This window comes from Zalophus californianus, chromosome X (assembly GCF_009762305.2).
Source record: "Zalophus californianus isolate mZalCal1 chromosome X, mZalCal1.pri.v2, whole genome shotgun sequence".
Taxonomy (NCBI): Eukaryota; Metazoa; Chordata; class Mammalia; order Carnivora; family Otariidae; genus Zalophus; species Zalophus californianus.
In genome coordinates this window covers 64041489-64052652 of record NC_045612.1, presented here as the reverse complement: position 1 = coordinate 64052652, position 11164 = coordinate 64041489, and the positions used below count along the sequence as shown (strand labels likewise).

General features: G+C 38.0%; 1 protein-coding gene across 1 annotated transcript; it reads left to right on the top strand.

Moving 5' to 3' along the window:
- Positions 1–629: 629 nt before the first annotated feature.
- LOC113930429 (sphingolipid delta(4)-desaturase DES1-like) lies at positions 630–1697 on the top strand. The gene has a single exon (XM_035725442.1). The coding sequence runs from the start codon at positions 630–632 to the stop codon at positions 1695–1697; it is 1068 nt and encodes a 355-aa protein (XP_035581335.1).
- Positions 1698–11164: the final 9467 nt, after the last annotated feature.

The following is an 11164-nucleotide window of genomic DNA, read 5'->3' as shown; positions in this document are numbered from 1 at the left end:
CTCCCCAACTTTTTTTTTAATTTCTCTTCTTTCTTTTTTCAACCAACTTCTTATCAATTCCTTTTATAAAATCTTTTATAATTTTCATCCTTACAGTCATATTCCATCCCTTCATGATATTTACTCTTATATTTCTACATGCGCAAGTTTTCCTTTCCTTAAAATTTTGGGAGGCATTTTCTTCTAACAGACCAAAATATGCCCAATATCTAGTATGTGGCACTGATCTATTCATCAGCCTGATCATATCTGATCATATTCTTTTCTTTTATTTTTTTACTTTTTCTTTTTTTTTTCTTTTTTCTTTCTTTCCCTTTGATTTCCCCCAGTTTCAGGTCTCTTCTGATTTGTTTAGTGTACATTTTTCTGGGGTCATTGTTAACCTGTTAGCATTTTGTTCTCTCATTCATCTGTTCTCCTCTGGACAAAATGAGAAGACAGAAAAAAATCACTTCAAAAAACAAACAAACAAACAAAAAAGTGGCAGCCGGCTGCCATGGACCTAATCAAAGCAGACATTAGTAAGATGTCAGAAATAGAGTTCAGAATGACAATTTTAAAAATACTAGCTGGGCTTGGGAGGACCCGGGCCAGAAGCGAGAGCCAGAGCGGGTCCGCCAGCTGCCGCCATGGGGAACTGTGTCACGCGAGAAGACTTCGAGTGGGTATACACGGACCAGCTGCACGCCAGCCATCGCCAGGAAATCCTGGCAAAGTATCCAGAGATAAAGTCCTTGATGAAACCTGATCCCAACTTAATTTGGATTATAACCATGATGGTTCTCACTCAACTGGTTGTGTTCTACTTAGTGAAGGACCTAGACTGGAAGTGGGTCATATTTTGGGCGTATGCCTTTGGCAGCTGCATTAACCACTCCGTGACTCTGGCTATTCATGAGGTCTCCCACAATAGCGCCTTTGGCCACTACAGAGCTAAGTGGAATCGCTGGTTTGGAATATTTGCTAATCTTCCCATTGGCATTCCCTATTCAATTTCCTTTAAGAGGTATCACATGGACCATCATCGCTACCTTGGGGGTGATGGCATCAATGTGGATATTCCCACCGATTTTGAAGGCTGGTTTTTCTGTACCACTTTCAGAAAGTTTATATGGGTTGTCCTTCAGCCTCTCTTTTATGCTTTCCGACCTCTGTTCATCAACCCTAAACCAATTTCTTACCTGGAAATTATTAATACTGTGATCCAGGTCAGTTTTGACATTATAATTTACTATGTTTTGGGAATTAAATCTTTGGTCTACATGTTGGCAACATCCTTACTTGAGCTAGGCTTGCACCCGATTTCTGGACATTTTACAGCCGAACATTACATGTTCCTCAAGGGACATGAAACTTACTCGTATTACGGGCCTCTGAATCTGCTCATCTTCAATGTGGGTTACCATAACGAGCACCCTGACTTCCCCAACATTCCCGGAAAAAGCCTTCCACTGGTGAGGAAGATTGCTGCCGAGTACTACGACAACCTCCCCCACTACAACTCGTGGATAAAAGTACTGTATGATTTCGTGACGGACAACACCATAAGTCCCTACTCGAGAATGAAGCGGCATCCAAAAGGCAAGGTGGTACTGGAGGGAAGGTCCTCATTGCTAAAGGAATTCCTCTGTGGAGCTTCACAAGGGCTGGAAAGTGGGCTTTCTGCGTTACTAATCGAAGCCCGGAGAAGGTCCTGAGGGTGAGCCCCGTGGTCCCTGGAGCTTCCCCAGCCTCCCATGGTCAGCCTGTCTAGCCCGTGTTCAGCTTTGCTCACACAGAGCGTGTGCATTGCATCATCATTGTTGAGGATGTTTCCCCTGACATCTGACATTTTGTAAGCTTATCATAAAAAAGCTATTTCCAGTACATTATTTTCACTATAAAGCTGTACTTTATTAAAACAGCTAATAAAATGAGCAATTAATCACGGTAGTATTTATCACATTTGCATACTTTACTGTCTTTATCTAATACGGTACTAGGGTGAGTTTACTTTAAAATGCCCCGCCCAAAAGAACTGGAAATATCTTTCCCTGTAAGCTGAATTTTTTATTTTTACTATTGTACATGAAACTGAGATGACACACTCCTGAATCCTGCAGAGCCTCATAAATAAATACTTTTGCGTTCAAACACACACACACACACACACACACACACACACACACACACACACACACACAAATACTAGCTGGGCTTGAAAAAAGCATGGAAGATATTAGAGAAACCCTTTCTGGAGAAATAAAAGAACTAAAATCTAACCAAGTCGAAATCAAAAAGGCTATTAATGAAGTGCAATAAAAAATGGAGGCTCTAACTGCTAGGATAAATGAGTCAGAAGAGAGAATTAATGATATAGAAGACCAAATGATGGAAAATAAAGAAGCTGAGAAAAAGATAGATGAACAACTACTGGATCAGAAGGGCAGATTTCGAGAGATAAGTGATACCATAAGATGAAACAATATTAGAATAATTGGGATCCCAGAAGAAGAAGAAAGAGAGAGAGGGGCAGAAGGTATATTGAAGCAAATATAGCAGAGAACTTCCTTAATTTGGGGAAGGAAACAGGCATCAAACTCCAGGAGGCACAGAGAACCCCTCTCGAAATCAATAAAAATAGGTCAACACCGCAACATTTAATAGTAAAACTTATGAGAGTTAGAGACGAAGAGAAAATCCTGAAAGCAGCTCAGGACAAGAGATCTGTAACCTACAATGGTAGAAACATTAGATTGGCAACAGACCAATCCACAGAGACCTGGCAGGTCAGAAAGGACTGGCATGATATATTCAGAGCACTAAATGAGAAAAATATGCAGCCAAGAATACTATATCCAGCAGGCTGTCATTGAAAATAGAAGGAGAGATGAAAAGCTTCCAGGACAGACAAAAACTAAAGGAATTTGCAAACACAAAACCAACCCTACAAGAAATATTGAAAGGGGTTCTCTAAGCGAAGAGAGAGCCTAAAAGTAACATAGACCGAAAGGAACAGGGACAATATACAGTAACAGTCACTTTACAGGCAATACAATGGCACTAAATTCATATCTTTCAATAGTCATTCTTAATGTAAATGGACTAAATGTCCCAATCAAAAGACACAGGGTATCAGATTGGATAAAAAAAAAAAAAACAAGACCCATTGATATGCTGTCTGTAAATGACTCATTTTAGACCCAAAGACACCTCCAGATTGAAAGTGAGGGGGTAGAAAACAATTGACCATGCTAATGGACATCAAAAGAAAGCTGGGGTGGCAATCTTTATAGCAGACAAATTAGATTTTAAACCAAAGATTGTAATAAGAGATGAAGAAGGACACTATATCCTACTTAAAGGGTCTATCCAACAAGAAGATCTAACAATTGTAAATATCTATGCCCCGAACATGGGAGCAGCCAATTATATAAGCCAATTAATAACAAAAGCAAAGAAAAACATAGACAACAATACAATAATAGTAAGGGACTTTAACACACCCCTCACTGAAGTGGAGAGATCATCTAAGCAAAAGATCAACAGGAAAATAAGGGCTTTAAATGACACACTGGAACAATGGACTTCACAGATATATTCAGAACATTCCACCACAAAGCAACAAAATGCACATTCTTCTCTAGTACCCATGGAACATTCTCCAGAATAGATCATATCCTAGGCCACAAATCAGGTCTCAACTGGTACCAAAAGATTGGGATCATTCCCTGCATACTTTCAGACTACAAAGGTTTGAAACTAGAACTCAATTACAAGAGGAAAGTTGGAAAGAACTCAAGTACATGGAGGCTAAAGAAAATCCTACTAAAGAACGAATGGGTCAACCAGGAAATTAAAGAATCAAAAATATTCATGGAAACAAATGAAAATGAAAACACAACTGTTCAAAATCTTTGAGATGCAGCCAAAGGCAGTCCTAAGAAGAAAATATATAGCAATACAAGTATTTCTCCAGAAACAAGAAAGGTCTCAAATACACAACCTAACCTTAAAACTAATGGAGCTGGAGAAAGAACAACAAATAAAGCCTAAACCTAGCAGGAGAAGAGAAATAATAAAGATCAGAGCAGAAATCAATGAAACAGAAACCAAAAGAACAGTAGAACAGATCAACGAAACTAGGAGCTGGTTCTTTGAAAGAATTAACAAGATTGATAAATCCCTGGCCAGGCTTATCAAAAAGAAAAGAGAAATGACCCAAATAAATAAAATCATGAATGAAAGAGGAGAGATCACAGCCAACACCAAAGAAATACAAACAATTATAATAACCATATTATGAGCAACTATATGCCAGCAAATTAGATAATCTAGAAGAAATGGATGCATTCCTAGCGATGTATCAACTACCAAAACTGAACCAGGAAGAAATAGAAAACCTGAACAGACTTAACCACTAAGGAAATTGAAGCAGTAATCAAAAATCTCCCAAGAAACAAGAGCCCAGGGCCAGATGGCTTCCCAGGGGAATTCTACCACACATGTAAAGAAGAATTAATTCCTATTCTTATGAAACTGTTCCAAAAAATAGAAATGGAAGGAAAACTTCAAAACTCATTTTGTGAGGCCACCATTACCTTGATCCCCAAACCAGACAAGGACTCCATCAAAAAGGAAAATTACAGACCATTATCCCTGATGAACATGGATGCAAAAATTCTCACCAAAATACTAGCCAATAGGATCCAACAGTACATTAAAAGGATTATTCACCATGACCAAGTGGGATTAATCCCTGGGATGCAAAGTTGGTTCAACATTGGCAAATCAATCACTGTGATACAATACTTTAATAAAAGAAAGAACAAGAACCATATGATCCTTTCAACAGATGCAGAAAAATCATTTGACAAAGTACAGCATCCTTTCTTGATCAAAACTCTTCAGAGTATAGGGATAGAGGGTACATACCTCAATATCATAAAAGCCATCTATGAAAAACCCACAGTGAATATCATTCTCAATGGGGAAAAACTGAGAGCTTTCCCGCTAAGGTCAGGAACACTGCAGGGATGTGCACTATCACCACTGCTACTCAACATAGTATTAGAAGTCCTAGCCACAGCAATCAGACAACAAAAGAAATAAAATGCATCTGAATAGGCAAGGAAGAAGTCAAACTCTCACTCTTTACAGGTGATATGATACTTTACGTGGAAAACCCAAAAGACTCCACCCCCAAAATGCTAGAACTCATACAGGAATTCTGTAAAGTGGAAGGATATAAAACCAATGCACAGAAATCAGTAGCATTCCAGGGCGCCTGGGTGGCTCAGTTGGTTAAGCGACTGCCTTCGGCTCAGGTCATGATCTTGGAGTCCCGGGATCGAGTCCCACATTGAGCTGCCTGCTCAGCAGGGAGTCTGCTTCTCCCTCTGACCCTCTTCCCTCTCAAGCTCTCTATCTCTCATTCTCTCTCTCAAATAAATAAATAAAATCTTAAAAAAAAAGAAATCAGTAGCATTCCTATACACCAACAAAAAGAAGAAAGAAACTAAAGAGTCAATCCCATTTACAATTGCACCAAAACCATAAGATACCTAGGAATAAATCTAAACAAAGAAGCAAAGAATCTGTACTCAGAGAACTATAAAATACTCATGAAAGAAATTGAGGAAGACCCAAAGGAATGGAAAAACGTTCCATGCTCATGGATTGGAAGAACAAATATTGTGAAGATGTCAATGCTACCTAGAGCAATCTACACATTTAAAGCAATCCCTATCAAAATACCATCAACTTTTTTCAAAGTGGAAAAAATAATCTTAAAAGTTTTATGGAACCAATAAAGACCCCGAAAAACCAGAGGAACATTGAAAAGGAAAAGTAAAGCTGGTGGCATCACAATTCCAGACTTCAAGCTCTATTAAAAAGCTGTAATCATCAAGACAGTATGGTACTGGCACAAAAACAGACACATAGATCAATGGAACAGAATAGAGAGCCCAGAAATGGACCCTCAACTCTATGGTCAACTAATCTTTGACAAAGCAAGAACGAATGTCCACTGGAAAAAAGATAGTCTCTTCAACAAATGGGTTTGGGAAAATTGGACAGCCACATGCAGAAGAATGAAACTGGACCATTTCCTTACAGCACACACAAAAATAGACTCAAAATGGTTGAAGGACCTAAATGTGAGACAGGAGTCCATCAAAATCCTAAAGGAGAACACAGGCAGCAATGTCTTTGACCTCACCCACAGCAACTTCTTCCAAGTAACATCACCAAAGGCAAGGGAAGCAAGGGCAAAAATGAACTATTGGGACTTCATCAAGATAAAAAGTTTTTGCACAGCAAAAGAAATACTCAACAAAACCAAAAGACAACTGACAGAATGGGAGAAGATATTTGCAAATGACATATCAGGTAAAGGGCTAGTATCCAAAATCTATAAAGAACTTATCAAACTCAACACCAAAAGAACAAATAATCCAATCAAGAAATGGGCAGAAGACATGAACAGACATTTTTCCAAAGAAGACATCCAAATGGCCAACAGACACATGAAAAAGTGCTCAGCATCGCTCAGCATCAGGGAAGTCCAAATCAAAACCTCAATGAAATACCACCTCACACCAGTCAGAATGACTGAAGTTAACAAGTCAGGAAATGACAGATGTTGGCGAGGATGTGGAGAAAGGGGAACCCTCCTACACTGTTGGTGGGAATGCAAGCTGGTGCAGCCACTCTGGAAAATAGTATGGAGATTCCTCAAAAAGTTGAAAATAGAGCTACCATATGACCCAGCATTTGCACTACTGGGTATTTACCCCAAAGATACAAATGTAGGGATCTGAAGGGCTTCATGTACCCCAATGTTTATAGCAGCAATATCCACAATAGCCAAACTATGGAAAGAGCCAAGATGTCTATCAACAGGTGAATGGATAAAGAAGAAGTGGTATATATACACAATGGAATATTATGCAGCCATCAAAAGGAATGATTTCTTGCCATTTGCTATGACGTGGATGGAACTGGAGGGTATTATGCTGAGCTAAATAAGTCAATCAGAGAAAGACATGTATCATATGATCTCACTGATATGAGGAATTCTTCATCTCAGGAAACAAACTGAGGGTTGCTGGAGTGGTGGGGGGTGGGAGGGATGGGGTGGCAGGATGATAGACATTGGGGAGGGTATGTGCTATGGTGAGCACTGTGAATTGTGTAAGACTGTTGAATCACAGACCTGTACCTCTGAAACAGATAATACAGTATATGTTAAAAAAAAGAAGACAATAGTAGGAAGGGAAAAATGAAGGGGGGGAAATCGGAGGGGGAGATGAACCATGAGAGACTATGGACTCTGAGAAACAAACTGAGGGTTCTAGAGGGGAGGGGGCGCAGGGATGTGTTAGCCTGGTGATGGGTATTAAAGAGGGAATGAATTGAATGTAGCACTGTGTGTTATACGCAAACAATGACTCATGGAACACTACATCAAAAACTAATGATTTAACGTATGGTGACTAACATAATAAAATAAAATAAAATAAATAAATAAAAACAAACAAGCAAACAAACAAAAAACAAGGTTGGGGTGCCTGGGTGGCTCAGTTGGTTAGGGTGACTGATTCTTGGTTTCAGCTCTGGTCATGATCTCAGCGTTGTGAGATGGAGCCCCACATCAGGCTCTGCACTCGCATGGAGTCTGCTTGAGAGTCTGTCTCTCTCTTCCCTCTGCCCCTCGCTCACTCTCTTTCAAATAAATAAATAGGGGCACCTGGGTGGCTCAGTCATTAAGTGTCTGCCTTCGGCTCAGGTCATGATCCCCCCACATCAGGCTCCCTGCTCTGCAGGAAGGCTGCTTCTCCCTCTCCCACTCCCCCCTGCTTGTGTTCCCTCTCTCGCTGTGTCTCTCTCTGTCAAATAAATAAAATCTTAAATAAATAAATAAATAAATAAATAAATAAATAAATAAATAAATAAATAAAATCTTAAAAGAATAGCTGAAAGTACAGGGAAACTAAAATTCACAAAATAAAATACCAGACAGTCGAGAGCTATAGACAAAGAACCTTAGAAAGTTTCAGAGGGTATTTAGCAGAGTACTCATCGGTAAATGCATTTAAGGAAACTATTGGAGAAACAATTATCTGACAGGATTACAAAAACTAGTTACACAGGGTTAAAATTAGTGCCAGTACTACCAGTGAGATTGGAAATCCTCATAATTTATAGACAAATGGGTACTCAGAAAGCATTTACCTCAGTGGTGGGGAATAATGAGTCTTGAGTCTAGACTCTGAACTAAATGCTGTTCTCATCTTGCCTAACCAATATTACAGTGAAGAGCTGAAATAATCAAACTCTTTCCAAGTAACTTAAGTATAACCCAGAATAAAGCTCAAGAATATGTATAGTAATACAAAAATATCTAACATCAAAAAAGATAACTATATCAGCTATCACATTTGACATCCAAACAAAAATGGCCAAGCATGAGAGGAAACAAGGAAATTATGCCATGAGAAATACCAATTAATCAAAAGTGATTCAGAAGTACATAGACGTTAGAATTAGCAGATAAAAATGTTAAAACAATGTAACTATATTTCATGTTTAAAAAGCTAAGTAGAGAAATGAAAGGTAAAACCCCAAGTCAAACTTCTAAAGAGTAAACTACTATGCTTGAAATTTAAAATTCACTGGGTGTAATCATAGCAAACTACAAAATTACACATCTCTGAAGAAAAAGTTAGTGAACTTGAACACCTAACAATACAAACCATTCAAAATTAAATAGAGACAGAAATTGAAATTTTAAAGTGTGAAAAGAATATCAGTAAGCTCTGGAACTACTTCAAGAGACCTATTATATGTGTGATTAAAGTACCCAAAAGAGGGAAGGCAGAAAAATTTTTGAAGAAATAATGGTTGAAAAGCTTCTAATTTTTTTTAAAAAATTATTTATTTATTTATTTATTTATTTATTTTTCAGAGAGAGCATAAGGAGGGGGAGGCAGAAGGACAGAGGGAGAGGGAGAAGCAGGCTCCTTGCTGAGCAGGGAGCCCAATGTGGGCCTCAATCCCAGGACCCTGGGATCATGACCCAAACCAAAGGCAGACACTTCACTGACTGTGCCACCCAGGCACCACATAAAAGTTTTTAAGTTTTTCATGAAAACTATAAACCCACAGATCTAAGAAGTTTAATAATCCCTATGTTCAAGAAACATGAAGAAAACCAAACTATAGGAAAGCATATCTTATTTTTTTTTATGTTATGTTAGTCACCACACAGTACTTCATTAGTTTTTGATGTAGTGTTCCATGATTCATTGTTTGCATATAACACCCAGTGTTCATTGCAATATGTGCCCTCTTTAATACTCAACACTGGGTTAACCCATCCCCCCTCCCCTCTGAAACCCTCAGTTTGTTTCCTGGAGTCCATAGTCTCTCATGGTTCATCTCACCTTCTGATTCCCCCCCTTCATTTTTCCCTTTCTTCTCCTAATGTCCTCCATGCTATTCCTTATGTTTCACATATAAGTGAAACCATATGATAATTGTCTTTCTCTGCTTGACTTATTTCACTTTGCATAATCTTAATCAAATGGCTAAACAAAACAAAACAAAACAGTGGTAAAGAGAAAAATCTTAAAATCAGCCAGAGGAAAAAAATACACATTACATAGAGACAAACAAAGATAAGGATGGGAGAACTTTTTTTCATCAGAAACAATGCAAGGAGGAAGACAGAAGAGCAATATTTTTAAAGTACAGAAAGAAAAAAAAAAAACCCTGTCAAGGTATAATACTACATCATCAGTAATCAAACAAAATTGAACTGTTAATATCATACAAGCTTTGTTGGAAGGGGAAACAGAAAAATCTATATTTTTACAATGTTTTCCTGTATATGTCAATAAGAAAAAGGGCCATATTTAGTCCATGCAGTAGTAGAAGCTAATACAATTTTAACAAACATTTTTCTGAAGACAAATAAAATGAAAAAAATCCTGATTTGTCTTCGTGTATGTGCTCCCATTATGGCCAATTTCAAGCCACTTGAAGTTAACCAGCTCACAAATTTCCTGAAAACTTGACAGTAGGCTCTCACGAGCTAGTTACAGCCAGCTTTATCATACCACTGATTCCATACTATGCATGTTATCAAAATGTGGGCATACAGTTATCTTATTCATGCCCAGTGATTCTCTTTTGAAGCAAACATATATAGCACTGTTGTTCAGAATTTAAACTCTGAAAAATTAAAGAGCATACGTATTATCTGGGAGTTATAAATGGATATGTTCTAACTTTGAAATGGGATTTCTAGCAGCATTCTACAGCCCCTTGTTCCTTATTGAATAATTTAGCCTTTCTTTTGGCCTCAATAAATGTAGGCACCTGCTGCCTGAATCAATAAAAATCTGCCAGGATGTTAACATTCACCATGGAAATTGAATATGCCTGAAGAAGATGAGAGGACAGGCCTTTTGGGATGTTCAAAGTGATTCTATTTGTTAAATTCTTGAAAGAAAAGTTAATGTAACTGTCATGGATTTTTATCAACTTTCAGGTCACATAAATTCATCTGTCTTTTCTGACAGGCTGGAACTAATGTGTAACACTGTTGAAGGGCAAATTAAGATTTCTCAATATGATTTTTAAAGCACATATTGATAGATACTGACTTCTTAATTCATTATTTATTTATCTTTATTGTTAGTGTGTCTGGCAGAGAAAGAGTAGAGATGTTGCTGGATTTAATTTTTGCTATTTTCAAATTACCATTAGATAGGTAGGTGCTAGGCTCTTTCTTACATGCAATATTATGTATGAAATGGGTCAGTGACAATAAATAGATAATGGTGTGATTTTAGGCAACATACCTTAAAAGTCAGGGAGCTAATTTCTCATAAGTATGACTTTTAAGTGTCTACACATAACCATGCATTTGCAGCCAATTTATCTTGCCTTATCTGGCATAAGCCCAGCTTTAACTACAGGACTCAACATACCATCCTCCACTCTACTCACCTCTAACCTCCAAACAATGAATTTTTATACTATCATATAATCTGACCAGAAACAAAAACTCTCATGCCTCACCTGTAAACTGATAAGGGAAGGGAGATAAATCCTAGTCTGAGTATGCAAGTGTTCTATTTAGTTTGTTAGAGAGTCCAGACCAGAGTGTACTAGT

Excerpts from the sequence above, each read along its gene's own strand:
- LOC113930429 (XM_035725442.1), top strand. The coding sequence starts at position 630 with ATGGGGAACTGTGTCACGCGAGAAGACTTCGAGTGGGTATACACGGAC.